The sequence below is a fragment of the Aulonocara sp. 'chitande type north' Nkhata Bay genome, linkage group LG13, assembly GCF_057382095.1.
Source record: "Aulonocara sp. 'chitande type north' Nkhata Bay isolate Kocher_YH1m ecotype deep benthic linkage group LG13, A_spYH_male_GT1.1, whole genome shotgun sequence".
In the NCBI taxonomy this organism is placed as follows: Eukaryota; Metazoa; Chordata; class Actinopteri; order Cichliformes; family Cichlidae; genus Aulonocara; species Aulonocara sp. 'chitande type north' Nkhata Bay.
Window position 1 is genome coordinate 9,265,702 of NC_141356.1, and position 24,180 is coordinate 9,289,881.

Genomic DNA, 24,180 nt, shown 5'->3' on the forward strand with positions numbered 1-24,180 from the left:
AATATGTGTTGTGACGCGTTATGAACAGAGTGTGACCCATATATATCGCATTTGCTAATAGAGGCATCTGGCAGATTAGTGAGCATTAGTAGCAGCAGAACGGCAAACTGGTCAGTGCTGCTGAGCCTTCCCCGTCCCCACTGAAACACAGTTCCTCAACGCCGCCCCCATGAGAACCAAACGCCTCCATCTAAGCTCCTCTGAATATTCTCCCAAGACTCCCAACAAATCAAGAGGTGAGAGGTCAGGTGAAGAATCTCGAGGGCCCTCAACACTTTTCGCTGCTGCGTCTTGGAGTTGCTAAAGTGTTGCAGTCAACAATAAGTGCTCCAGTTTCTCTGGCATTATCTCAAAGGAAAGGAATTCAGCAGGGGGCCCGAAGGCCCCAGTCAGTCCCCCGTGGCCAGAGAGATGAGGACTAATCTAGCAACAATGGACAAGAGTCTCATGACCGTCAAACAATGTACCCTGGCTCCACGCTGCTACCATGACAAGGAAAAATGTTTTCATAAGTACATGCGGTGGCTGGAAGGAGCTTCCTCTTTATTCTTTTTAAATCGCTCCAATATTGTTTAGGCTTCCTATTTTTGTGATTCGGCGAGGAGTGATGTTGTCATCTTGTTGCTAAGATTATGTCACATTAGATTGCAACAAGGAATCATTTATACAGTGTAGCATTGTTTTGTGGCAAACCTCCTAAAGCTGTTTATGCCCTAAATGGATTTACCCTGCTCTGCCTGAAGCTGTGAGATGTCTCTAATATTAGCCTTACCTAGTACTGTATTTATTTACACTGGGGGGCAGGATGTGGTTATAGCTCAGCACAGTACCAGAGGCTTTTCCATCATCACTCTGAAAAGCCTTAAACAAGTTCAGCATGTTAGCTTTGGATCAAAACTAATGAGAAAAAGATGAAAAAGATTAGCTCTTTGAAACAGGAATGCGATGTACAGAACATGGTAGAGATTGTATGTTTTGGTATGCGGTCATCAGAGATGTAAGGATAAACAGAAGGATCAGTACAATATGGACTAAAATGTATGTTCATTACAAGACATACAAATAGAAGCAGAACATCAACTGCTACGTGGCCAGTAAGGATTTTTTTCCCCTGAAATTTATTCCGGCTGAGTCCCGGCTTTTTGTTTCTCTTTTTTTAATATCATATTGTCGTTTTAGGTTTTAATTGCAAAGATTTACTTTTGAAATGGTGTCTTCAGCCTGTGTCACAGTGTTGACGATGACATTCAGATGGCCACTTGTGACCTTTCCTTTGTAGTGCCATCAGACTTGTCATTGTGGATTTTCATATGGACTGAAGCAAAGCTGGATTTCTCACTTCCCATGCCAGCACCCACCCAAGATGGAGCACCACTAAACCCAAAGAAACTAGAAACTGCATCACAAATTGTCCTACTTAATCCCCTTGCATTCTTCATAGGAGCTGGGGCGGGGGGGTTGGGGGTTGGGGGGGGGGGTTCTGCAAAGATCAGTCTGGTTTTTTTTCATCTTTAAGTCTTCAGCACACCTCGTTTAATGAACCCTTTGACAACAGTCTGCACAGCACTGGTGGAGGTCACGACCTCTGTGACTCTTTGCCGTGACAAGGACTATGACTGTGGGAATGGATTAGCATGTCCCCCTCACTTGCTGGCCCTGTCATTGGACTGACAGCTCTCTGACTCAGGTCTAAGGTCCGGTTGTCACACTGATCTATTGTGACATGGCTGAAGGAGCTGAATGTTCTCCACCAATCACCCACTAACAAATTTTGTTGTCAAAGTACCCCCCCCCCCGGAGCTTTATTTTTAGTTGTGCATTGTCTCCAGTTGTGTAGTTTTCTCTAAGCTTATGTAGGCCATTGTGGCATAATTTATAGCCACTCACATTAAACTGGGAGAGAGGCGCAGCAGTTCTTTTTGGAATCAGAGGAAAAAGACGGTTATTTTTCTCACCAGTCACTCGCTTCCTCCTCTGCTCATGCCTGGCTGGACATGTCCGACAGCTTCTCCTGCAACACCAGCTTCCAGGTAAAGTTTTCTAACTGTTGACCAAACACCAGTTTCCTGCCGTTTCCTTATGATTTATACACTCAGTCTCGGGTCGCCTTTATACAAGAGGCACATTCCTTATACATGAATATGAAGGCTGTTCCCATTAAGTCTGCAGTTGTACTGCTGATGGAGATTATTTGGATCATATGGGCAAATCACTTTGTCACTTCTTGGTCATTCTGGAGCAAAAAGCACAGCAAGAGAATAAAGCTGAGACCTTCACTGTTGACAAGCTGTTAGCTGGGGGATAGCTCTTTTCTTTGTAGAGTAATGATGTGTGGCAACCTATTATGACCACACACATGTGCTCTCTCTCTGTCACACACACAGACATATACACACACAGTTAATCAAGCTAGTGCCAACCATGTTGAAAAACAATTGACCAGCAGTCTTTTTTATTTTTTGGGTCTTTTTTTGTGTCTGGAACAATAATTGAAAGACCTCGGCGAGCTAATTGAGTGTAAAGAGGTAATGTTCTCATCTCTAAGCTTTTTTACGCATACAACAGCTTCACTTGTGCTCAATACTCTCACTGTCCTATATACCAAACCAGTGATGCATGCAGCATGCATATTGTGAAAACAATTAAGTATGTACACCGTAAGATGTGCAGGATGTAGTTCTTCATCATGAATGAGGCCAGCTGGCGGTGACATCAACCAGATGTGAGAGGACACGGAGGAAGAAGCAAAGGATGATCTTCTAGTTATATCTTATAACACAGCCCAGCCACCCATGGCCCAGACTGATGAAAGGGTCCTTCTGAGAAGGATTACTACTCCCCCCTCCTTCCTTCAGTGCACCCTCCTCAAACCCTTCTATGTATACATTTATGACCACAGCAAAAGTATACAGAGCTTTCCACTCCCCAGTGGATGCTGGAAAATGGACTTTAAAGGGGGTGGGGAGGGGGGTTGGCAAGTGTAATCATTAGGGTCATGCTTGATATGCCTTTGGAGAGTGAGCAGAGTGTTCACACTTTTTAACCCTGACCCACTTTTTAACCCCCATCCCTCCCCTTCTTTCCAAACATACGCACCAAGCCGCTGCCTCGGTGATTAATGTTGCATGAAATGGCATCACAGGCCTTGTCCATCCCAGAGATCTTCACTGATGTTAGCAGTAAGTGGATGGAGACGGTGCACCGAAAAGCTACCAGTGTGTAGCAATTCGGGGAATACCCATTACTGGCCGACGGGCGAGCTCAGATTTTTAGCTTTGTGAAAATGATCGGAAATGGTGGGAAACTATTTTAAGTGATGTTAGTGCTCCGCTTACACTTGCAAATGTGTGTGAACATGTTTGTGGGTCTGTTGTTGTCAGTAGTGCAGAAATAAACACTATATAAGTCTAAAGATCTGGCTCAGGGTAAATAAAAGTATTTGTGTGCTTCAGCAGGGTCCTGGAGAGGCAACGTGAGAACACTTCACCCTGGTTTTCACAGATTATTATGAAATTTTCAGTTTCATGGCTGAAAAATATTAAAATATTTAACATATTGTGATGTGAGGTTATAGGTCAAATTAATAGGTTCAATCCTGCTAATTAATCATTCGCATAACTTAAAACGTCATCTCCTGTCATTTTCTGTTCATTGATGAACTTTGACCCTTGGTTCCCTCTCACCCCTCTCCTCTCAGGGGCTGCTCCGAGCTCTACCGCATACCTATGGTGGAGTACAAGGTGGACAGCGAGGGTACGCCGTGTGAGTACAAGACGCCCTTCAGGAGAAATACCACCTGGCATCGGGTGCCCACGGCTGCCGGAGCGCTATCCCGAGGCTCGCCCACTCAGGGCCCCGACCGCTTGCAGTGTCAGCAGATCCTCCAGCAGCACCAGGCAGCTATCCCGCGAAGCACCTCCTTTGATAGGAAGTTGCCAGATGGTTCCAGGTGCTCACTATTCTCCACTTCAGTTTTCTTCGGTTGTTTGCCTATGCCCAATTTGGCACTTATTAAGGGTTGAAAGCAACGCTTGAATATGGGCGATCGAATAACTGTACGGTAGAGAGGCTGCATTACAAAAGCACAATGACAAAAAACACTGTTCACTGCTTAATATTGAGTCACATACAAATAAAGGAGCTTAAATGGTTATCCACGCTGAAAGAAAATAGCTTCTCCACTCGGTCTTTATGAATGTGGTTATCCACTGATGGTTTTATCATATATTTCATGTGTAAGCATTGCACACATGCCAGGACAAATTTACATAATGTCACAGTTGTGCAAAAAGGCAAAGGGAAAAAAACATTAACTAAACAAATTAAGAAAAGAAATGATCCTGTGAGACATTTTTAAAAAAAATTTTTTAACACACAAACTTTCTGCTCAAGGTTTTTCAGAAACGGAGGCTCGTCATCAAACACGACAGTGTAAAGACGGCGTCCTTTCAGATGAAATCTTTGAACTCTCAGCCTTTCTTATTTAGAAAAGAGCTGCAGTTACACTTTGAGGAGCTGTTATTGTGCTCGGTTATTTGCATACATATAAATGGCGCATTTTAGTTAAATGAATTCACGGCTCCGCTTTCATCTCCCTTTGGATGATAAGGCTGCGCTCAGACTTTGTTCCCGTCCTCGGCTCTGTCTCTTTTGGACATCTCCATTGAGCCATGTAAAGCAGTGATTTGTTCACTCTAATGAAACCCCTACAGTCACGATAACCTTTCCAGTGTGTCACACCGACTCCCCGCCACCCACCCGCCCGTCCAGTATTGCCTGTTTTGACTATACTGGGATAATGGCCGCCTTCTCTGCCTGGAGTCCCTAGCAGTCGGAGCTCTCCGTTCTCACTCCCCTCCTCCTTTCTCTCACTCTCCAACTCCCCCACTCCCTCCCTTTTCCTGCACCCTGCTGAGGAGGAGGTGATGGGGACACTGACACAGCTCCGCTCATCTCATCCAATTACTGCAGAAACAAAGAGAGTGCTCTTCCCTAGACCGCGATATGAAGCGCCCCAGAGGGAGTGGGAGTAGAGAAGGAGGAGGGGAAGGGAGGAAGACGAGACTGTGTCATAAAGTCGCAGGATCTGTAGGAATAAATCAGAATGAGTTAGCCGGACATTTGTTTGTGCTGCTCAACTAATTTTATTTTTAAAAAGCACCTTTTTTAAAAATCCACATACTCTGATTGAGGTCTGAACAAAAACCGAATCACTAACCTTCCCGTTAAATTTAAATGAACAAAAATGGAGCCCGACAGGTGGTCTCACTAAATTACTCATCTCACGAGGCTTTGAGGGGGCATGGACCCATTTGTCTCGCAAGGCCGCGCGAGAATCTTTATAGCTCGGATAAAGCGCCATTTCATCACACGTATAGCTGGATTTAGACTTGCAACCATAAAATATGACGACTGCTTCACAGCCAAATGAGACCAACCCTCTGATCGCTCCCCTCAAAAATTTTTTTTTTTCCTTAACATGAGGAGAAGAAGAAAAAAGGAGAACGAAAAGCAGCCGCTTCTGTCTCAAATTGAAGTGCCTGGACTTAGCTGGACACTTGACTAACACAGCCAGAGAGAAAACAGCGATCCGGCCAGAGTGTTTGATGATGTGTGGCACAACTGAGATACTGACAGTTTATTTCCCTGTGGAGGGGAAAAAAGGAAACCGAACAAGGAAGCAGAAAGTGTTGATGTTTAATTTGGGTCGCCTTGTGAATGTTTATACTTGCATTTTTTGAATCAGAGCTCTACCGGATCATTTTCAGTCGCTTATCTGCAAATTTCCAATCTTTGAATACCTGATCCAGGTGACAATCTCTCTTGGCTTTGCATTTAATAAAGATTTAGTCATTTCAGACCTGGTTCCAAACTAATGTATAAGGACAAAAGAAGCAGATATAAGGAGTATAGGCTAACCGACAAGACTTGGCTTACGCTTTAATGTGAAAGCCATACTGCCTGTGTTATTGCAGTCTTATTTCCGTCCGCTCATCTTACCTCATTTGGCGTGCTGGTTAAAGGGAAGGCAGCAGACATAAGTCACATTCAGTGTGTATTTTTCACTGTATCGTCCACAAGTTTTTCCTGGCTAGACAAAAGCAAGCAAAGCATCTTATCTCAAGGTATTAGCTCAGAGGCTGTGATGGTCAAACTAGGTGAAAGGACTAAACTTCAGTAATAAGCTAAGCATGAGGAATCGCACAGAGAATCATCATCTGGATTGCTGAATGAGGTTAATGCCATAATTAACCTCTTTCTCTGCCTTTGAAAATGAGACACCTTTACCTCCTCTAACATTATCTCACATTGTCTGTGAAGGTTCTCAGTCATCCAGGTCATCGTAGTCAAAGGAGCTTGCAAAGAAAAGCGTCTGGACTTCTTGAAGTCCAGACGCTTTTCTTTGCAAGCTCCTTTGATTATCTCACATTGAGTTTTCTTTCTTCTTTTTTTTTTTTTTTTGAAAGCCTTTAATGATGCCCTTAAGATTCAGTCCTTCCAAATGATAATTTGATGATGATCATTTAACAATCATTTGATAATACCCCCCTCTATTTATGTCCCTATACATTGTGGACTTTTTATTTTTGTTTTAAAGTGCAATTTTAGGATATTATCTGCACTTTATAAACAAATAAGCTGTTGGTATTAGAACTACAACTGTATATATATTATGGGCTATCTGTAATCATTTTTAACCACTCCTGTCTGTTGTCCCTCTTTTTTTCTGCAGAACTGTGCAGGATATGGAGAATCCCCAGGTCACCTCATGTAACAAGGGAGACCAGCACTACCGCAGTTCCCCCAGCAACCAGTCGTCCTCCAGTGATCCAGGGCCCTGTGGCAGCAGCACATGGTCCCAGCAGCCTGGATATGATGGGTACAGGACCACAGCAGTGTCATTTTTTTTTTTTTAGTTTTTTGGAAATAACCTTTTAAGTAGTCCCTCCAGGATTATGCGGTTTTACAGTAATGAATGCAGCTCCAATCAGTCCCAGCACGATTTCTGAGAACTTGCAATTTTGCAAAATGACAGCAATTTTTCCACATGAAATGACCAAATCATCAGTGCACTTTTGGCCAGTCGTCATGCTTTTTCGTCATTTGTTTTTTTACAATGTTCTTTTCAACATGTTGGTCTTTATCATTTCGTCAATTATATAACGATGTCACGGAGCAGCCCAGACTGTAGACTGCGCAGGCGTAACATCTGTCAGGCTGATTCTTGTACATGAGCAGAATCCATGAGAGACCGACGTCTGTCTGTAAGTGGTTACAGACCATGACAACAGGCTTAGCTCCCCACTGCTGCCTTTTCTGTCAGAGGCCTCAGATGTGCATTGAACACCCGAGGACCACTGCGCCCTGTCAGAGCTGCCCCGATGCAGAACGGCAGACATGTCGACTGATCTGCCGGGCTTTGTCGGAGATCAGGAGACAATGCGGCCTCTGTTCATCTGCTGTAAACTTTATTAGCTCTAAAAGGTTTAACTAAGACGCGCATTGAAAAAAAATTGCTGCTCTTACCCTTTTGTCAAGAGGTAAAAAGCACTCGGCAAGCTGAGTCCAATGAAAAAAGGTCTTTTGTCAGCGTTGTCTGGCAGCTTCTTTATTCTATTATGAGCTCAAGTGTTTTGACCTTAAATGATGTTGAGCTAATTGCTGTACATCTGTGGTGAATCTATTGAAGCCTTTCTCTTAATTGAATAGAGAGCACACTCTATAGAAAAACGAATTTATGGCCCATTTTCCCCCTCCTGCCCTCTTTTTCTCCTTTTTCTTTTTTTTTCTCCCCCCATCAGGTGTCCCTCCCCTATCCTGCATGAGCGGGTAGGGGACATCCAGGGAGGGGATGGAGAGATCCACAGAGAGAGAGAGCCCACCCTGGAGAGGACTAGGTCTGCAGGTTAGTCTGAAGTAGTCATTGTTAACATGCATGTCTGTATAGCAAGAGTGTAACAATCCTGAAACCAAAGCAAATCTCACAAACTGTTGTCCACATATCTTGCTGCCATCTTTTACATACAGTCTGTGAATCATGCCATCTGCTTCTATAGTAACAGTAACTTCTGGCTCCACAGAGGCCAAATGGCACATCCCCTCCACCAAGATCCTGAACCCTCTGAAGCAAAGAGAAGGAGGAAAGGACTCGCCCAACAAGCTGTCCAGGGTAAATGTCTGATCCACTTTCACTTTATTGAAGCCGACCAGGTGACTTGAATATAGTTTGGAAGTCTATTTGCGACTTTTGGGAAGGTCTTCGTATACTTGGTCTGATTCAGCCTTGAAGTGTGCTGTGCTGGCATTAGAGTCTGTGTAAGACCTGCTATATCCCACAACTGTTTCAGGCTGAGCTCAGATTGCCCTTGTTTCTGGGCTTTGCTGCAATCAGTTCAATTGGGGCAGATGTTCATGTTGTCCCCTCTAGACGCTCTTTGCAGTTATCGCTTTCCCTTCATCAGCATGCTAAAGGAAATCTCATCTCATCACTGTTTCAGGTTGTTTCATGCGTTTCTAGGACACCTTTTCCTTGAAGGTTGAATATATTAAGTGTTTTAGCCCCTCGTTTCTCCTTTCTCTATATTCTCCCCACTCCCTCTGATTTATGGTTATTTTGCCCAGCACTGCCTTCCTTTTTTCTTTCTCCTCAGATGCTGGAGGCCGGCTAATGCACCTAAACAACATGTTTTGGTGTTTTCCACCACTGTTGGAAGTGGATAAAAAATTAAACCATTTTCTTGGCACTGTACATCTCTAATTAATGAATGAATGAATGAATGAATGAATGAATGAATGAATGAATATTCTTTATTGTCATTGTCACAGGTACAATGAAATTGAAAGATGTCTCTGGTCAGTGCAACATCACAAAAGATAAATACTTAAAAACTATAATTAAATACTTAAAAACTATAATGATAGGATATAAAAGATAGAAATACATATAAAATACAGTATTCTCATACCGTAGATACACCCAAGCAATCCAGGCCTAAGGCCCCATACAGACACTCAACATACGACCTAGTTGATATATCACTCAAACAATCAATCACTCAATCAATTTGTTAGCGCATCCAACAAAACATGTCTGAAAGCATTCCAACATCAAGGGCACAAATGACAACAGGGGCAATGAAAGTCATCTACTTTTAGTAGCATTGAGACATGATATTGCAATTGGGTAGAAACTGTGTTTGAGTCTGTTAGTCCTTGTGTATGTTGTTCTATACCGTTTACCTGAAGGCAGCAGTTCGAACATGGAGTGTCCAGGGTGTGAGGTGTCCTTTATGATGTTATGGGCTCTTTTGAGGCAGCGGGAACTGTGTAGGTCTTTCAGTTTGAGGAGAGGGCAGCCGATTGTCCTTTGGGCAGCGTTGATTACTCCCTGGAGTGCTTTCCTCTGAGCCACTGTGCAGCTAGCGTACCATATGCCTATGCAGTACGTTAGTATGCTTTCGATGGAGGCTCTGTAGAAAGACACCAGCAGTCTCTGTGTGATGTTGTTCTTCCTAAGCACTCTCAGAAAGTACAGTCTCTGTTGTGTCTTTTGTATGTACTGAGCCTGCTTTTTCAACTGTTTTTTCTATGCTGTGACTAAAACCGCATCAATAATTTAGCAGTAAATCATAGTAAAGGTGACATCGCAGAACAAACCTTTGCAATTCATGGCTTACGTTCTAAAATAAGGCGTAGCTGTTGATCCCCATGGTTTGAAACTGATGATGCACATTGGAATAAGTTGGTGTGACCTTAAATGTATTTGAGCTTGAGGGATAAAAGAGCTAAAAAAACAAAGCTTATGATCATCTGGATTCCTCAAATAAGTATCACAATTTCAGAGTTTGCACGCAAAGTATGTGACATTCAGCATAGTCTGTTTTTATTCCTGCCTACATATTACTGTCAACTACTTGACAGTGTAATGGGCCTCAAGAAAACAAGCTGTTGCCTCAGTCAGGGACACATGACCGTGTGAGGAAGCCTGATGGGTAAACCCCCTCCTTGCCTGGTAGGGCAAGAATGTTAAAGCATCCGTAAGAATTATTTGCAGCTGCTGTTTGACCTTGTTTGATTTACTGTGTTTCTTTCTCCTTCACCCCTCTCGCTCTCTCCCTCTCTGTGCCAGGCGGGTGATAAAAACTCAAGCCACTCAAGTAGCAACACTCTTTCAAGCAACGCCTCCAGCAACAGTGACGATAAGCACTTTGGCTCTGGGGACCTGATGGACCCCGAGATGCTCGGCCTCACGTACATCAAAGGCGCATCCACTGACAGCGGCATAGACACTAATCCCTGCGTGGCCCCCGGGGCCCGAGTGTTGCTGCAGGGAAGAGTCGGGGAGCAGGGACACCCGTGGGTGTCGGAGCACCACGAGGATGGAGCGTCGGAAGAGGATCATGGGAAAATGTACCTACCGCAGGGCTATGCTTCTGCCATTTTGTCTAGCCATGTGACAGAGGGCAGTATCGGGGACCTGAGCGAGATCTCGTCCCACTCCAGGTACAGCATTTTTGTCCTCGTTTGTACAAAACAATTGACTTTGGCTGAGTGAGTTACAAATTAAAGGATAACTTTAAATGGAAGTTGTTGAGTATGCAGCGCTGAACCTTGCCTTAACTGTTATTAGATCTCAAACAAATTTAGCACTTAAGTGAGATTTTTGGATGCTTGTCTTAAAATGTGCTTTCTAAATCCATCATGAAAAACACAGAGCGTCTGATAGACTTCAAGGATTCATGCTCCGCAGCGCTGAAGTTGTTCTGGAGCATGAACACCTTCCTAGCAGGCTTTAACGCTTTCCCCCATAAAGACGACATTTGATGACCTTTTCACACCGCCGTGCATACCAATAAAGATGTGGTTTTATGACCATTAGAGTAGTTTCTGGGTTTTCCCAATAGTAGCTACATAAGCAGAGACTACCCTCAGTAACTCCTGATGCAAACAGTCATTTTGTTCTATAAGCAGGCCTGAAATATGACCTAAAACCTCTCAGTCCAGAAGCTCCTAGTAGGCTTTCAAGGGGTAAAAAGTTTACAGTCAATTACAGCACTCTGTTTTTCTTTGCTGTGGTCAAATAGTTTTTCCTGGTGTGGCTTAGTTCCATCTTTTGGGGTCATTGATTTGCCTTTGTGAACTTTCAAACACCCCCTTTTTTTTTTAAATGGCTCTCGGCAAAATCCACTATATTCCACCACGTAGATGTTTTCAGGCCCACTATCTGTTGAACACATGCAGAGACAAACACGTGCACAAAAGGAAGGTTTCTGGCTGTTAGCTGACCTTTTCACCCAGCCGTGCCCCCTCTCTGCTGACACACAGTCTGGATCATCCAGTTGTGCTGAAAGCTCCTGGTTGGTGTTGCTGTCAGGCCGAGGCAACATCAGGAGGCTCATCACACTATCCTTTAAGTCCTCCTTACCTGACCTGGGACCATCTGGGAAAGAGAAATGGTGTCATTGAAGGTCGGCCCTGAAGCCACTCAGTCTGTCTGTATGAAGCAGCACGGGTGACCATTTGTTGATGTCATATAGGATTATGGTCCCCCAGTCTGTTGAGATCATTGACCTGTTTGGGGGTATGAAGAAGTAACCGTGCCAGGATATCACTCAGAAATGAGAAAAGAGCCCATGCCATCACCTTGACTGCTCTGATGCTTCCCACCTTTTATGTAATGGTCTTTGACACCCGAGTGTCATCTGAGCAAACAGTGAAGCAGCAGGAGCACATTTGCAGGGTGTGGCACAGATGGGCATGAATATGGAAAAGCAGTGTGTTGTGCCTCCAGCCAAAGCGAGCTCTCATGTCTTTAGGGTGTTTTAGAAGAATGTTTGAGTAGCAAAACCCTAACGTCTTTTATGGACCTAAATCTGAGGTCCATCTCTGCAGCTAATAGATGAATCCTAATTAGGCAAAAACAAAAAAAACAGACACACACACAAACGATTCACTTTCATATTAATTATGGAAATAATGAAGGACGCTGTAGCAGATGTGAGACTGTGTATGGAGAGGGGGAGTGCTTAAATGTGAAAGGCCAATGGAAGAGAAAGGAGCAAAGAAAGCAAAGCAAGGCAGCGTTCATTACCTGATGCATGGCTCATTTTCACATCACTGCAGAGTGTGACATCGCCATCCTTTATCATCTTGCTTATTATTTGGATAGAGGCAAAGCATTTACACATTCGAGGAATCACATAAAGTAAAGTGATATAAAAACACCATTCAGTCGAGATGAATGCTGTACAGCTGTGTGTATTTGACCTTTTGATCATAACTTCAAGGGTCACCTTCCCCAGTTAACAAAAATAATAGTATTTTCCTCGTGGCATGCAGTTATTTTATTTTGTGTTTGCTCGTAAGTAAGCCTGTAAATCAGCCTAAGGCACAGCATTGTAAATAAGCAGAAAATGCCTCCAGTGATTTGAGTGCACTGACCCTTTAATGTGTTTTGTCAGTTGATATTTGACTAAATACTGAAAGGACAAAGTTCAGGGGGAATATTCACATGACAAACTGCAGCCGAATCCTCTTCCAGTGTAGGTTGAAGGGCAATTTGATGTTTTTAGATTAAAAGGGGGCTTATTGCCCTCATGAACAGCTCCATATTTTTTAGGAAACTACGCAAGTATCTTTGCGTGATTCACATGATTCAAAATATTCATAATCAGTACTTATCTTATATCGGGCCTTAGTGCCTTTTAAATTGATCCTCTGTCTGAGCTGTTTGAACTCCTCCCTCTGTAAAAGCCAAAGTCTTCCTTCCTTTCTCTGTTGCCCCACAGAAACACAGTTTGAGCCTACATGTGTTCACCCTTGTAACAGGATACAAATGACAGAGAATAAGGAAAAGCGTAGCGACCCCGGCAGCATGGAGACCATTCATAAACCATTTTCCGTTTAAAGAAGTCATCCTAATAGGTCGTTTCTTTACGTCTGACATGTTTCTAGCACCATTGCTAATGCTTGTTTATGTTTTTGTTATGATTTTGCCTCTTTTTGTTTCTCTGTTTTTAAATTCATTCATTTTGTGGTCACTTTTGAGTTATGTTATGCCTTTTTTTTTTTGTTTTCTGTTTCTTTTTTTCTTTCTGCTGTTTGATCAGTGGCTCACACCACTCTGGCAGTCCCCTGGCCCGTGGTGCCAGATACTGTATGTCTGCTGACTCCTCCAAGGTGTACACCATCCCCCAGACCAGCAGCTCAGGGCCAGAGCTGGTACAGGGGTCCGGGCTTGGGCCCGGCTCAGAGGCTTGTGGACAGGCACGCACACAGTCCAGTTGCAAATTCACAGTGGGCGCGAAGGCGACTGATGATGATGATGATGATGCCGCCCACAGCACTGAGGAACCTCCCAACATTTCAGAGTGTGGGTGAGTGTATGTGAGCGTGAAAGCAAGAAGAGCATGTGTGAGAACATCAGCAAATGTGCAAAAAAACTACAAAAACAAAGAGGTTTCAACTCACGTGCTTCACAGCGATTTTATCACTAGCTAGTAGGCACATTTAAATAAAACACCCTTTAATCGCGCTCTTGTCAGCACATTTTTCTCCGTCTTACTGCTGCATCTCCACCTCAAACCCAACGCCACGATCAGCCTACACAGAGTGGCCCTGATTGAAGCAGACAGCCACAAAATAAATAAGCTCAGTGAAGCTGCGGACATAATACACTTGGCATATGTCACTTACGGTTTATGATCGCTCCCGTGAAGCCGCGTCCCTGTGGATCGCCAGGCTCGACCATCTCTGCTGGGAGCCAAGCATCAAGACACACACAGGAACACGCACGCAGTCGCACGTGTAGTCTGAGGACGCCCATCTGCACAATAGCCTGTATCGCACAGAAGAGGAATGTATGCAATCCTCAGTCTGTGTGAGCAGTGATGACTGACTGTATCTGTCGGGTGATTAAATGGTTTTGCTGTAGAGAACAGAGAGCCATTGATGGTGAAAGCGAAACAGCTTTTACGGTGTGAGTGTAGCTGTGTGTGTGTGTCTGTCTGTGTGCACTGATTTGGAGGATGTTTGCGAGCGGGGCGTGTTTTGCAAGAGAGAGTGTGAGATTTTGCCCTGGAAGGAACCCCGTGCTCCAGCTCCCAAGTAATTTCATTTAGGCTGTGAAATTTGCTACTTACGGTTGTGTGATTGATCGCATGCACTGAAGTCATCTTCTGCCGACTTATGAAAAAGCTCCGTAATTCAGTTTACCCACCCCATTGTTTGTTTATATATTCCTACCGTTTTATTTCATCTTACATAACAGCGCCTCGTGATAAATGGCCTAATATTACTCACAGATATTGTCCTAACATAATGAAGTTTCTCTTTCCCCCCAATTCTAAAAAGTTTTCTCATTTGTTCTAATGCTGTGTGTGAGGCTGGATGTGTAACGGTGCTTCTAACCGTGGGCTCTTTCTTTCTTGCTTCTGCTTCTTGTTTCAGAGGAGCGGAAAGCTTGTTAACCTTCCTTCTCACAATGCTGTCTGAGCGTTCAAGGTACACAGTTAAGAGTGAACCCTGTGGTCCTGATCTGACACCGCCTGCTTACCCCGCACACTGCCCCGCCCTCTTTGTACCCCCACTCCTCCGGTGTCAAGTGCTGGTTCTGCCTTGTGGACCATGCTCAAAGTGGACAGCAACCAGCTGTGCATGAGTGACTGTGACATTTCCACTACAGATTCATACTGCTGTGTACTGTCCATCTAATATCTTCTCAGTCTCTCTGCTTAAATCTCTATTAGAAGTTTAATTTTAATAACCACAACCAAAGCTATCATCACAATTGCTTCCCTTTGGTTATGTTTCGTCTGGGACAGAGTATTCCCAGCTTTATACATGCATATTATAGCTATGACTCCACCTCACATTATCTGAAGGCCAATAGAAACACTTTTCTATCTGCGATTAAACTATTTGCTTCTCTATGAGTGCTGTGAACCATTTCTGCTACATTTTAGCTCGGCATATTAGCCAGCTAACCTATGAGCGTGGAGAAATATTTGAGTCAGTCCAGATACTGGAAGGCATGGTGGTGTGGCGGTTAGCAGCGTCGCCTCACATCAAGAATGAGGCCCTGCGTTCAAATCCAGAGCAAACTCTTAAATAGCTGTAGGTGTAAAAATTGTCATTCTCTCTGTTAGCGGAGCGACAGACTAGCGCCCTGCCCAGGTTGTGTACCCTGTGTACCCCATGACAACCTCACATTGGCATGACAGACAATGAATGAATGGTTGGATGGCTGGTTACATTATGTGTGGGGTCCTTAAAATTTTTCTCCACTGTTAAGAGTCTTTAGCCCAAAAGAAAAACAAAGCATCTTGTGCACCACTGCATCTATGGCTTGTCCATGATAGGAGAAACGAAAGAAGGCATCACAATATTAAGCATCAAACAGTTATTAACACTTATACTTCCTTCTCTTTTGGATCTCTCTGCTGTTTCTAACTGGACTAAGTCTAAAATAATTTTATCATCTTTTTCACAAGCTCTCAGACTTTGTATTAAAAACAGGTGGATGAAAACGTACATTCTTTCTTTTTCACTGCCCCTTGAGAAGTTAATTATATACTGTAGGCATTTAACAGATGCCAGTGCACAGCAGAGTAATATTTAACTCCAAAGACTTTAATGTTGTTCCAGTTTTCTCATAATTATGGCTCAATTACTTCAGGCGAAAATGGACAGGTCAAGGTAGAGTGGGAAAACAGAGGACTTTTTGCTGCAGTTTTTGGCATCAAACAACGAGTGTACAAAATTCAGTTAACTGCACTTGTTTTTCTGCCAAACACAATAGAGCAAACACGGTACATATATTTAGGAACTGTTCTCCGTGTTGCCAAAAGCTTAATACAGTGCGGCTCTCAGCAACAGTGTCTGGAGGTAGCCGTCATAACTAGGCTGTCCCATCGTCTAACCATCTAGCGAATCTCCCTGCGGCCACCTAACAGCCTGCCAACAGCACTCAGTGTGTCAAGCTCAGGCTGCTCACTTAAAGCAGAGGTCTCACAGCCACATGACTTCACCAGCCTGGTCGGGCACATCTTCCGTGCCCTGTAACCTCCCCCGTAAACTCTCCACACCCTCAGAATCATTTAAATGTTCTCAGAAAAAACCCTGCTGACAACCACACTGCTAACAAAACATGTCACCTCTTGTGGGTCCTCCTCCAGCCCTGTCTAACAGCTCTCATGTCTCCCTCTGTTGTTGTTGTTGTGAACACTCCTTTAGTTGGTGCTTTCCGCTTGTTTCTGGAAGTCATTTCTGTCCCAAACCCTTGTTTTTCCCTTCTACCTCTCACAGTGCTTGGCTGGATTTTATTTGCAGCCTGTGTAATCATGGTTTTGGCACAGTGATGTGGAACAGGGTAAGATTTGGAAATAAGTTCCCTCCCTTGGTCCTTTTCCATCCCCGTTATCCTGCATTCACCTGACTAGCATGGAGCAGGGAAGCGCCTGATGTTGGCATGATAAGACGGATCCCTGTCCCTGTTCTCTAAGTAGCTGGGATTACCTCTGAACCCAAGCTGTGATGGCTCCAAGGCTGTGCCCCCCTTGGGATGTATTTTGTGTGACCCTAGTGATGAGCCATGCTCTTCTTTGCCCTCTGTGTCATCTACAGGCAGTTGTACGCACAAGAGGCCGCATGCCGGCTCCAGGCCACTGAGCGGGATGGAAAATCTCTGCAGAGACTCTCGAAAGAGGAATACGTTAAAATGATGCTGCCCGACAGCCCGCCAGGAGAAGACAGGAGTCGCAAGGTGAGGGCATTAATGAAACCCTAACCTCTAATTTATCATTATTATGATGTCCTGTGTAATATGCAAATAAATGTCACTTCACAATTCTGTTATTATACTGACACGATGTATCTACAAAAACCTCAGACTTCCTCCTTTTGAATAAATCCAGTGCAGAACCAGACCTGAAAATCTCTTGCTGGGAATCCAGTGAAAGCAGGACAAACATATGCTGGCACTGCTGATAGGATTCCTCCCTCTCACTCTCTCTCTGGACACAGGACCCTTTCAGTCACCACTGACTGGCACAGTGTTTGGTTAATTTAATTTCTAACAAGGCGCTGAGTTTACTCAGTCGGGATGTCATGGATTAAAGGCAGGAAGTTCCAGAGAGCACATCGATGTTTGATGTTTCTGGGTCCTGCAGTCTCTATTAACTGCATCTCGAGTTCCCTGCACCATCCCCCCCATCCATTATCTACCAGGAAGGGACTCTGGAGATGTACAAATGGGTTATTCTTGGATGCTGCTCAATTCTAATACAAATGCACTTCAGTTCCCCGGAGAAGACGGGCATGTCCTCTGTCACAGACAGGCCTCATCCCTAACACGAAGCAGCAGTCCACTGATTCGTTTGTCTTGCCTCCAACCATCGAGCTTATGGTTTACAAAATCTGGCGCTTGCAAGACAACTAGGCAGCGTCAGCACCTGTCTCAAATGAAAGCATGCGTGTTGAGCTTGTTTGGATACACATAATATTGATGTAACTTTGCTTCCCACGAATAAAGAAAGTAGCCAGTACAAAGGTGCACTGATTGTCAGATTCACCGAGCAACAGGACCTCTGCTGTCACACTCTCCTGTCAGATTCGGTGTGATAATGTAGTGCGCGGAGCAACAATCTGGGAGGGCACGGGGGCCAGGCACTCCAAAGCATATACACATATGTTCCCAATAAACACATACTGTTCTTTTCTGGGAGCAGCTTCACTGTGTTTTCAGTCATCAGCTGGCACATAAAGTCATCAAATCAGAGTAATTATATGGTGCTGGAAACACGGTTGGTTTATTTCTAATTCTTATATAAAACAGTCTGAACTGATGATTTGTCAGTTAATGAAACAGATTCTATAGTAAAGGTTAACGCATGTGTCATTTCCGGTACTCGCCCGTGGCCTTTCTTTGTGTGGCTGAGCAGGTGCAGACAGATTTTCCTTGCCAGCCACCGTGTCCGCTGGGACGACCTTCTATGGACAGGCAGACCATTGTGTGGCTGACGTAAAGGAAAGGCCGTTCACAGCTTATTTGCCCACAGTGTTCCTCTTTTGAACCTCCTGTGGGAAAGAAAGAAGAACGATCTGAAAAGGTGGTTGTCCAACACATCCTCCCGAGTGGCACGTCATTGGGTCTTTGTTTGGTGCGGGCAGCGAAGGAAAAAAAAAAAAAAGTCGGGAAAATCAGGAAAATCTAGGTGGATGTGCCACTGCTGCTTTGACTGATAAGAGTGTTGCTGCTCTACAAAAGAATTCAAAGCCCGTACAGCCCCGAAGCAGGCTGAGACTGTTGCCAGCTGAGGTGGATTTAGGCATACTATAATAGTCAATCTTGCAGGTTTTATTAATACAGTATTTTCTCCAAATGTGCACAGCAGGTACAGTTAACCAGTGCCAGGATGTGTTCAGAGAGCTTGTTTTGATGTACTAAATAGATTGCTTTATAAAGAAAAACATTAAGCCCAATTGGAATTGCTTTCATTTGCCGTGACTCCATTTATGGGTGCTCTAAATCTGCGCTCTTATGCTTTATATAGGATCAGCAAATCCTGTTTTAAAGTTGTTTTGATGAGCGAGAGCCTCGGGAGTCTAATCTTGTAAAGTTGGGTGGGAAAACTTGCAATAAGAGACAACCTTGTCAAGCTAAAGCCTCTGAGGTGGTCTTTAGAGGCAGTAGATGTGCATTGCTTAGAATTCCTGTATATATTTCTCACTTTAAAGACAGACAAGATGTTTGTTAAATTCTCACCGTGGGATTTGTCTTTGAAATGGAGATGGCTGGGTGTTGGCTTTGCGGGTTTACTAGTCTAGTGTAGGTTACAGCTGGGAAGCAAGGGGAGACGTTTACCCATCTGGCCAAATGCTCCGCATATCATTTGTGGCTACTTTTGATGTCACTGCTGCTGCATTTATGTTAGCTGAACAGCAACATAACGGATGGGATCTGGCTTTGTGGTTTTCTGGGTTTAAAGAGGAGATGCTCTGTCAAAACTGTGGCCAGCTGTAACACAGTGGTGTCTTTGCAGTGATATCCCATGTAATTCTCTCTCCAAAAGACATCCCCTCAGGGTGATGCTACTTTTCAAGCCCTAACAGCTTTTATAATTGTTTATTCTGACCTCATGCTCTCTTTGATCACAGCATGCATCGTTCTGATTTGGCCCCTGCTTGTCTCTGCTATATGAGCTCTCTAATTGCACTATTATACCAAAATACTGGAAGGCAGGCAAACTTCAGATGTGCAGACAAACACAAGACAGAATATTGTTTTATACTTGCTTTTTTGTTTAAGTTAAATTACCCACAATTATCCTTGTAATTGTCCAGATGTCAGTCTCACACATGTATACGACACTGTGGTTAGTTCACCCAGTTGTCTGTATCCTCCTCACCATCTTAAAGACTTCTCGACTGCCTCCTCATGTTTTTTTCCTTTCCGTCTCGCTTTGTGAAACCTGCACTCTGCTTTAGCATTAAACTCAGCGACTACTTGTTGCCACAGTGCAGTGGCTTCTGTCACCACCTCCTCCAGCCCTGTTATTCCCCGTCTTCCAGACGTTCTCCAGCTGTGCTCAATCCAACTGCATTTTCCTGAACGCATAGACTGTAAATGATTCCTGCCACCTCTCCCCCGGATGTTCCCCGTTTAGCCCACCCAGTCGCCCAATCGTGTATGCCTCCTGTGCCGAGGAAAGGCAGAGCATGGGGAATGTGCATCTAGGATTGTTTTCTTTGTTATGAGTAATGCTTGACAAATTGTTCTGATCTTCTCAGGTATCAGCAGTGGACAGCTTGTCCCCCAGACGCTCGCTGTACCGAACGCTGTCCGACGAGAGCGTGTCCAGTAACCGGAAAGGCTCGTCGTACGCCAGCTCGCACAGCTCCATGCTGGACCAAGCCATGCCTAACGACATCCTATTCAGCACCACCCCACCTTACCACAGCACGCTGCCGCCTCGCATGATCCACAACCAGGGCGCGTCCAACCTGCGGAGTAAGTACACAAACGAAACGCTCGACGGGCCGGCTCGCTGAAAAAACACACAAACAGAAGACAGGAAGGCTAATACACACTTTTCTCAGTGACGCTGCTGGATTATCAATCCTCTTCTCTGGCACCGGATAAGAGCCAGGATATCGAGACTCGTTCAAAGAGCCACTTGAGTCCTTGCTGATATCATAAGCACAACTGGTACACACTCCAGCAGCACTCCTCAATATAGTCATCTAATTGGAAATGGGTGAGGCTGCTCACTACTTGCAAGGGACCTGCCGCTCCGTCTGCATTAAGCAGACACCTGTCACTGCTGGCTAATATTCCCTGCTCCACTGTCTCCCAGCATCCACTGAATATGTATTAGCGATGAGAGGTGTGATGTCCTGCCTGCTGCTTTAGGATCTCTGACATGAACATGCCTATTTTTCCATGAGGAATGTCACAATGTCTGTCATACATAATGTTTCATTCACTCATCAGTCCCTGCCAGCCACCCCTCTCTGTCCCTCCTGTCTCATTTTCGTACCATCCCTTTTCCATCTCCCGCTGCTGTCCTTAGATAGAAAATGGCTTTTGGAAAGATGGTTTTTTTCTCTTCTGCCTCTTCTGCCTGTCAGTCTGATGGATTCCTGATTGTTTTGAAGGGTAGTTGAGAGCACAGGCTCTCCCTTTCCCGTACTGAAGCAGCCCCAATTTGGTAAACAGTGAATTACTCAAGCTCCAAGACGCTGGGTAAATTGAAAGGAGAGTGTCAGCGTCACCTCAAGCTCTTTGTGTCTCTTCTCTGCTTCTCCACTCATGCTTTTCTAAATGCCTCTCTGCAGAGTGGGAGCTTGTTTATTGCATTCTCTGTCTTTCAGGGCTGAGGGGGGGCAGGAGGGACAGAGGGGAGGGAAAGGAGTTATTGATTGAAACATGAAGACATTCACTTAGACAAGTGGTTTATCGCCCCTAAGACAGCGACTCGCGAGTGCCACACAGAGAAGGTGGTTTTAATGTGACTCTTGCCTATCATGCTGTTACACAAATCCAGAACTTGGCTTTTCAAAAGGTTCCCAACCTGCTGGAGGATTTCGCCAGATGAGCGAATATAGATTAGGCGTTTGGCAGGAGTTAGGCTAGACAAAAGCCATCCCGCTTCAAATTGTCTCTCTGGCTTCCCCCCCCTCACGTCCCCCTCCCCATTCCTTTCCCCTAACCCCTTTTGTCTGATGCAAACTGATGGGTGACTCAACGATTAGCCCTAAACTCAGGCCAGGCCTAGACACTGATCGGCGTGCCTGCCTGTCTCTGCAGATGAGTTTTGGTTCTCTGACGGCTCCTTGGCGGACAGGTCCAAGTTCAGCGACCCGGGCCTCATGCCCCTCCCTGACACTGCCTCTGGGCTGGACTGGTCTCACCTGGTTGATGCAGCACGAGCCTTCGAAGGTAACCAGCCTGGATGAAGCTGCTGGCACCTTGTGTAATCCACTTCTACTCCCCACCCCCTCCTCCTGGCTGCTTAGCATGTGTGACTGTGTGTTTTGTAATCTGCAAGTGCCCGCTTGCTTGAATGTGCAGATTTGTGTGAGCTATGTGTTTTCTTCTAGTTGCTCCTAAGTGCTTCCGGAGCTTACTTTTGGGAATCCTCCTGCTTTTTGCACCTCTACCCCAGGCCCCTTTGCAATTTCCTATTAAGAACAAAGCCATCATTTCTCAGCACTGACATGGAGCTAATCTTCCCACCATAAGGCCAGCAAGTCATCATTCGGGTTTTCAGAGTGTTGCTGCTTTTCTGTTATGGTTAAGGTTTCGTTTGTTAAGTTTGGGATGATTTATGCTCCCCTCTTGACCACCAGGTCCGAATGTGATCTTCTGAAAGAAACAGACTTTTCCATTTCGGGGGGTTTGTTGGTATTCAGCTCTGGGACGAGAAATTTAGATATGAAGCTTTCATGTCAAAAACTTAAAGCTGATTATTCCCCCCCCCCCCAATCGTACATTTAAACCACTCATTTGCATCGTAATCTCTTTTCTAATTTAAATACCTTTTTTGGACCAGTCTCATGCCGGTGTATTTCCCATTTATCACAGACCTGCGCACATGCCATGAGTATTTTTTTTTTCTTTTTTTCCACCTTGACCCTGGACCAGTGAGCAGGCAACATAGCATGTAATCATTTGTTTGTCATAATTAACGAAGTCTTTTGTGGAGATTCTCCTTTGATGCATTTCTTGCCGCACGGCCCGCAGTCTTGTCATTTAACGAGAGACGAATCAGCAGAGTTGATGCACAGTCTGAGTGGCAGCGGCAAGGCAGTTGTCACGGCAGCCGCGCTGGCCCAGAAAAAACGCTGTGTAAACCAGGGGCCTTGTTGCCGAGCAGAAAGTGGCTCGGGGCTGCCATTGTGTCATGTATGTTTAACCAGCTTTGTTTAGAGCCAGTGGGGAAAGAGGCTGGCTTAGATGTAAAGCATTCACGACATTCATAACCCTTAGTCATGTGGATCCTGAGAGACGGCTCATTTTTATGATGCAAAAAGACAGTTTGGATTGGCTTGCACTATATAAAAAAAAAAAAAACTGAAAAAATTAAAACTACTGTGCTCTCTTTGAGTTTTGCAAGAAGCAGCAGATGGAAGTGAAAATAGGCTTTTTTTTTTTTTTTGTAGATTTGAACAACAAAGCATGTTGGTGCAGTCGCTGAATGCTTTCGCATGCAGTGTGCAGCATAGATTCTCTTCTCTGTAATCTGTCTTTCTGTCCAGTAAGTATGAACCCCGGGTCACGCAAAAACGGCAAGCTGCTTTTCTGCACTTGTCTCCGCTTTTCCTAGAAGTCTTTAATCTTTCTGATGCAGCCATCGAATATGAAGGAAGATGTTCATTCATATGCAAATGAAGACTTGCTCTCCCGTCCCTGACTCATCTGAAAAACCAACTTTGGGCTCGGCCAGCTTTTGTCTTCGAGTGGATTAGCTTTCATTTGGGGGCTAAATTAATGGAAGGGTTTCCTTAATCTTTTTCTATGAATATGCAGAACCACCCCCCACCCCCCCACCCCATCTTTAGCCTCAGATAAGGGCTTGAGAAAGACAGGTTTCTAAAGAAACAAGCATTAGGCCTTAAAACTGAGCAGGCCCCAAGGGTAACATGCCAAGTTTGGGTTTTCCATGGAGCTTTGACAAAGCTTAAGGGCCTGATATGGTAAAACAAGCATGACTGGTGTCCTACAGCTCCCTGGGATCCAGCCCATTATGAGCCAAACAGCTGTCAGAGGAAACTTGGAGGGGTGAGGGCACTGGAGCAACACCCCAGGGACTGACTTTATCTGTAGTAGTCTAGAAATGCTCTGTTTACTACCTTGTTCCCTGCTGTCCGGTTATAGATCTCTCAGCAAGGCAGGACTGCTTTTGCAAGTGCACTAAACCAGAGCCATCCATTCATACAAGCCATGAATGAATCGTCCCATCCACTCGGGAATGCGTGTGCAAGTGTGTTTATCTGTTCTGTTTTAGTTTAACAGATTTCCTGTTTTCGATGTCAAAGGCAGATCATGACCCATTACTTCACCTGTTCTTTTCCCAGACCAGCGCGTGGCGTCCTTCTGCACCATGACTGACATGCAGCGGGTCGAGGCTCTGCAGATCTCGAGAGAGCTGACCAGACGGGTGGTGGAGGCGGAAGGAGCGGCGCTGGGAGCAGAGTAAGCTTCACTGACACACACACACACAAGAACTAAGTGAATATTGACTGTTAGCTAAACTGTCATTATTGTTTCATTTCGTGTAAATAAATGACTCTTGGCACCGTCCTCTTCTGTGTTACCCCACAAACAGCTCCCCCTCCACACTCACTGGCAAAGTCAACCAGTTAGAGGTGATCCTGAGGCAGCTGCAGCACGACCTCAGAAAGGTGAGTCCGCGTCATCCTTTTGTCGATTATGTTTTTGTCACCTTGGTGCGCTCCTTTCGCACATTAGCAAACGACACATGTCGGTGTCCCACAGCTCAGATGAACAGACACTGAGTAATGCGTGCCCCGAGGTCTGTGTAATACAAACTCATCCACTTAATTCAATATCCCGCTTCCTTTTCTTATTGTGTCCCAGCCCAACGTTTCCCCACCTACACTAATGTGCTTAAAATGGAGAGAGGAAATGCGCTTTTATCAGAACAGAGGAAGGGCTGC

General features: G+C 44.8%; 1 protein-coding gene across 2 annotated transcripts in view; it reads left to right on the forward strand.

Moving 5' to 3' along the window:
- The window catches only part of sipa1l2a (signal-induced proliferation-associated 1like 2, genome duplicate a), a 79,441-nt gene that overhangs the window by 53,239 nt on the left and 2,022 nt on the right, over positions 1-24,180 (forward strand). Inside the window, exons 10-22 of one of the 2 annotated variants that reach the window (XM_086258593.1) lie at positions 1,959-2,030; positions 3,698-3,949; positions 6,734-6,880; positions 7,803-7,906; positions 8,082-8,170; positions 10,130-10,503; positions 13,110-13,376; positions 14,449-14,502; positions 16,624-16,762; positions 19,789-20,008; positions 21,308-21,439; positions 23,578-23,695; positions 23,829-23,904. In XM_086258593.1, coding sequence (XP_086114719.1) covers positions 1,959-2,030; positions 3,698-3,949; positions 6,734-6,880; positions 7,803-7,906; positions 8,082-8,170; positions 10,130-10,503; positions 13,110-13,376; positions 14,449-14,502; positions 16,624-16,762; positions 19,789-20,008; positions 21,308-21,439; positions 23,578-23,695; positions 23,829-23,904 — 2,044 coding nt within the window. The remainder of the gene's footprint in view (positions 1-1,958; positions 2,031-3,697; positions 3,950-6,733; positions 6,881-7,802; positions 7,907-8,081; positions 8,171-10,129; positions 10,504-13,109; positions 13,377-14,448; positions 14,503-16,623; positions 16,763-19,788; positions 20,009-21,307; positions 21,440-23,577; positions 23,696-23,828; positions 23,905-24,180) is intronic. The other variant, XM_086258594.1, reaches the window with a different exon arrangement.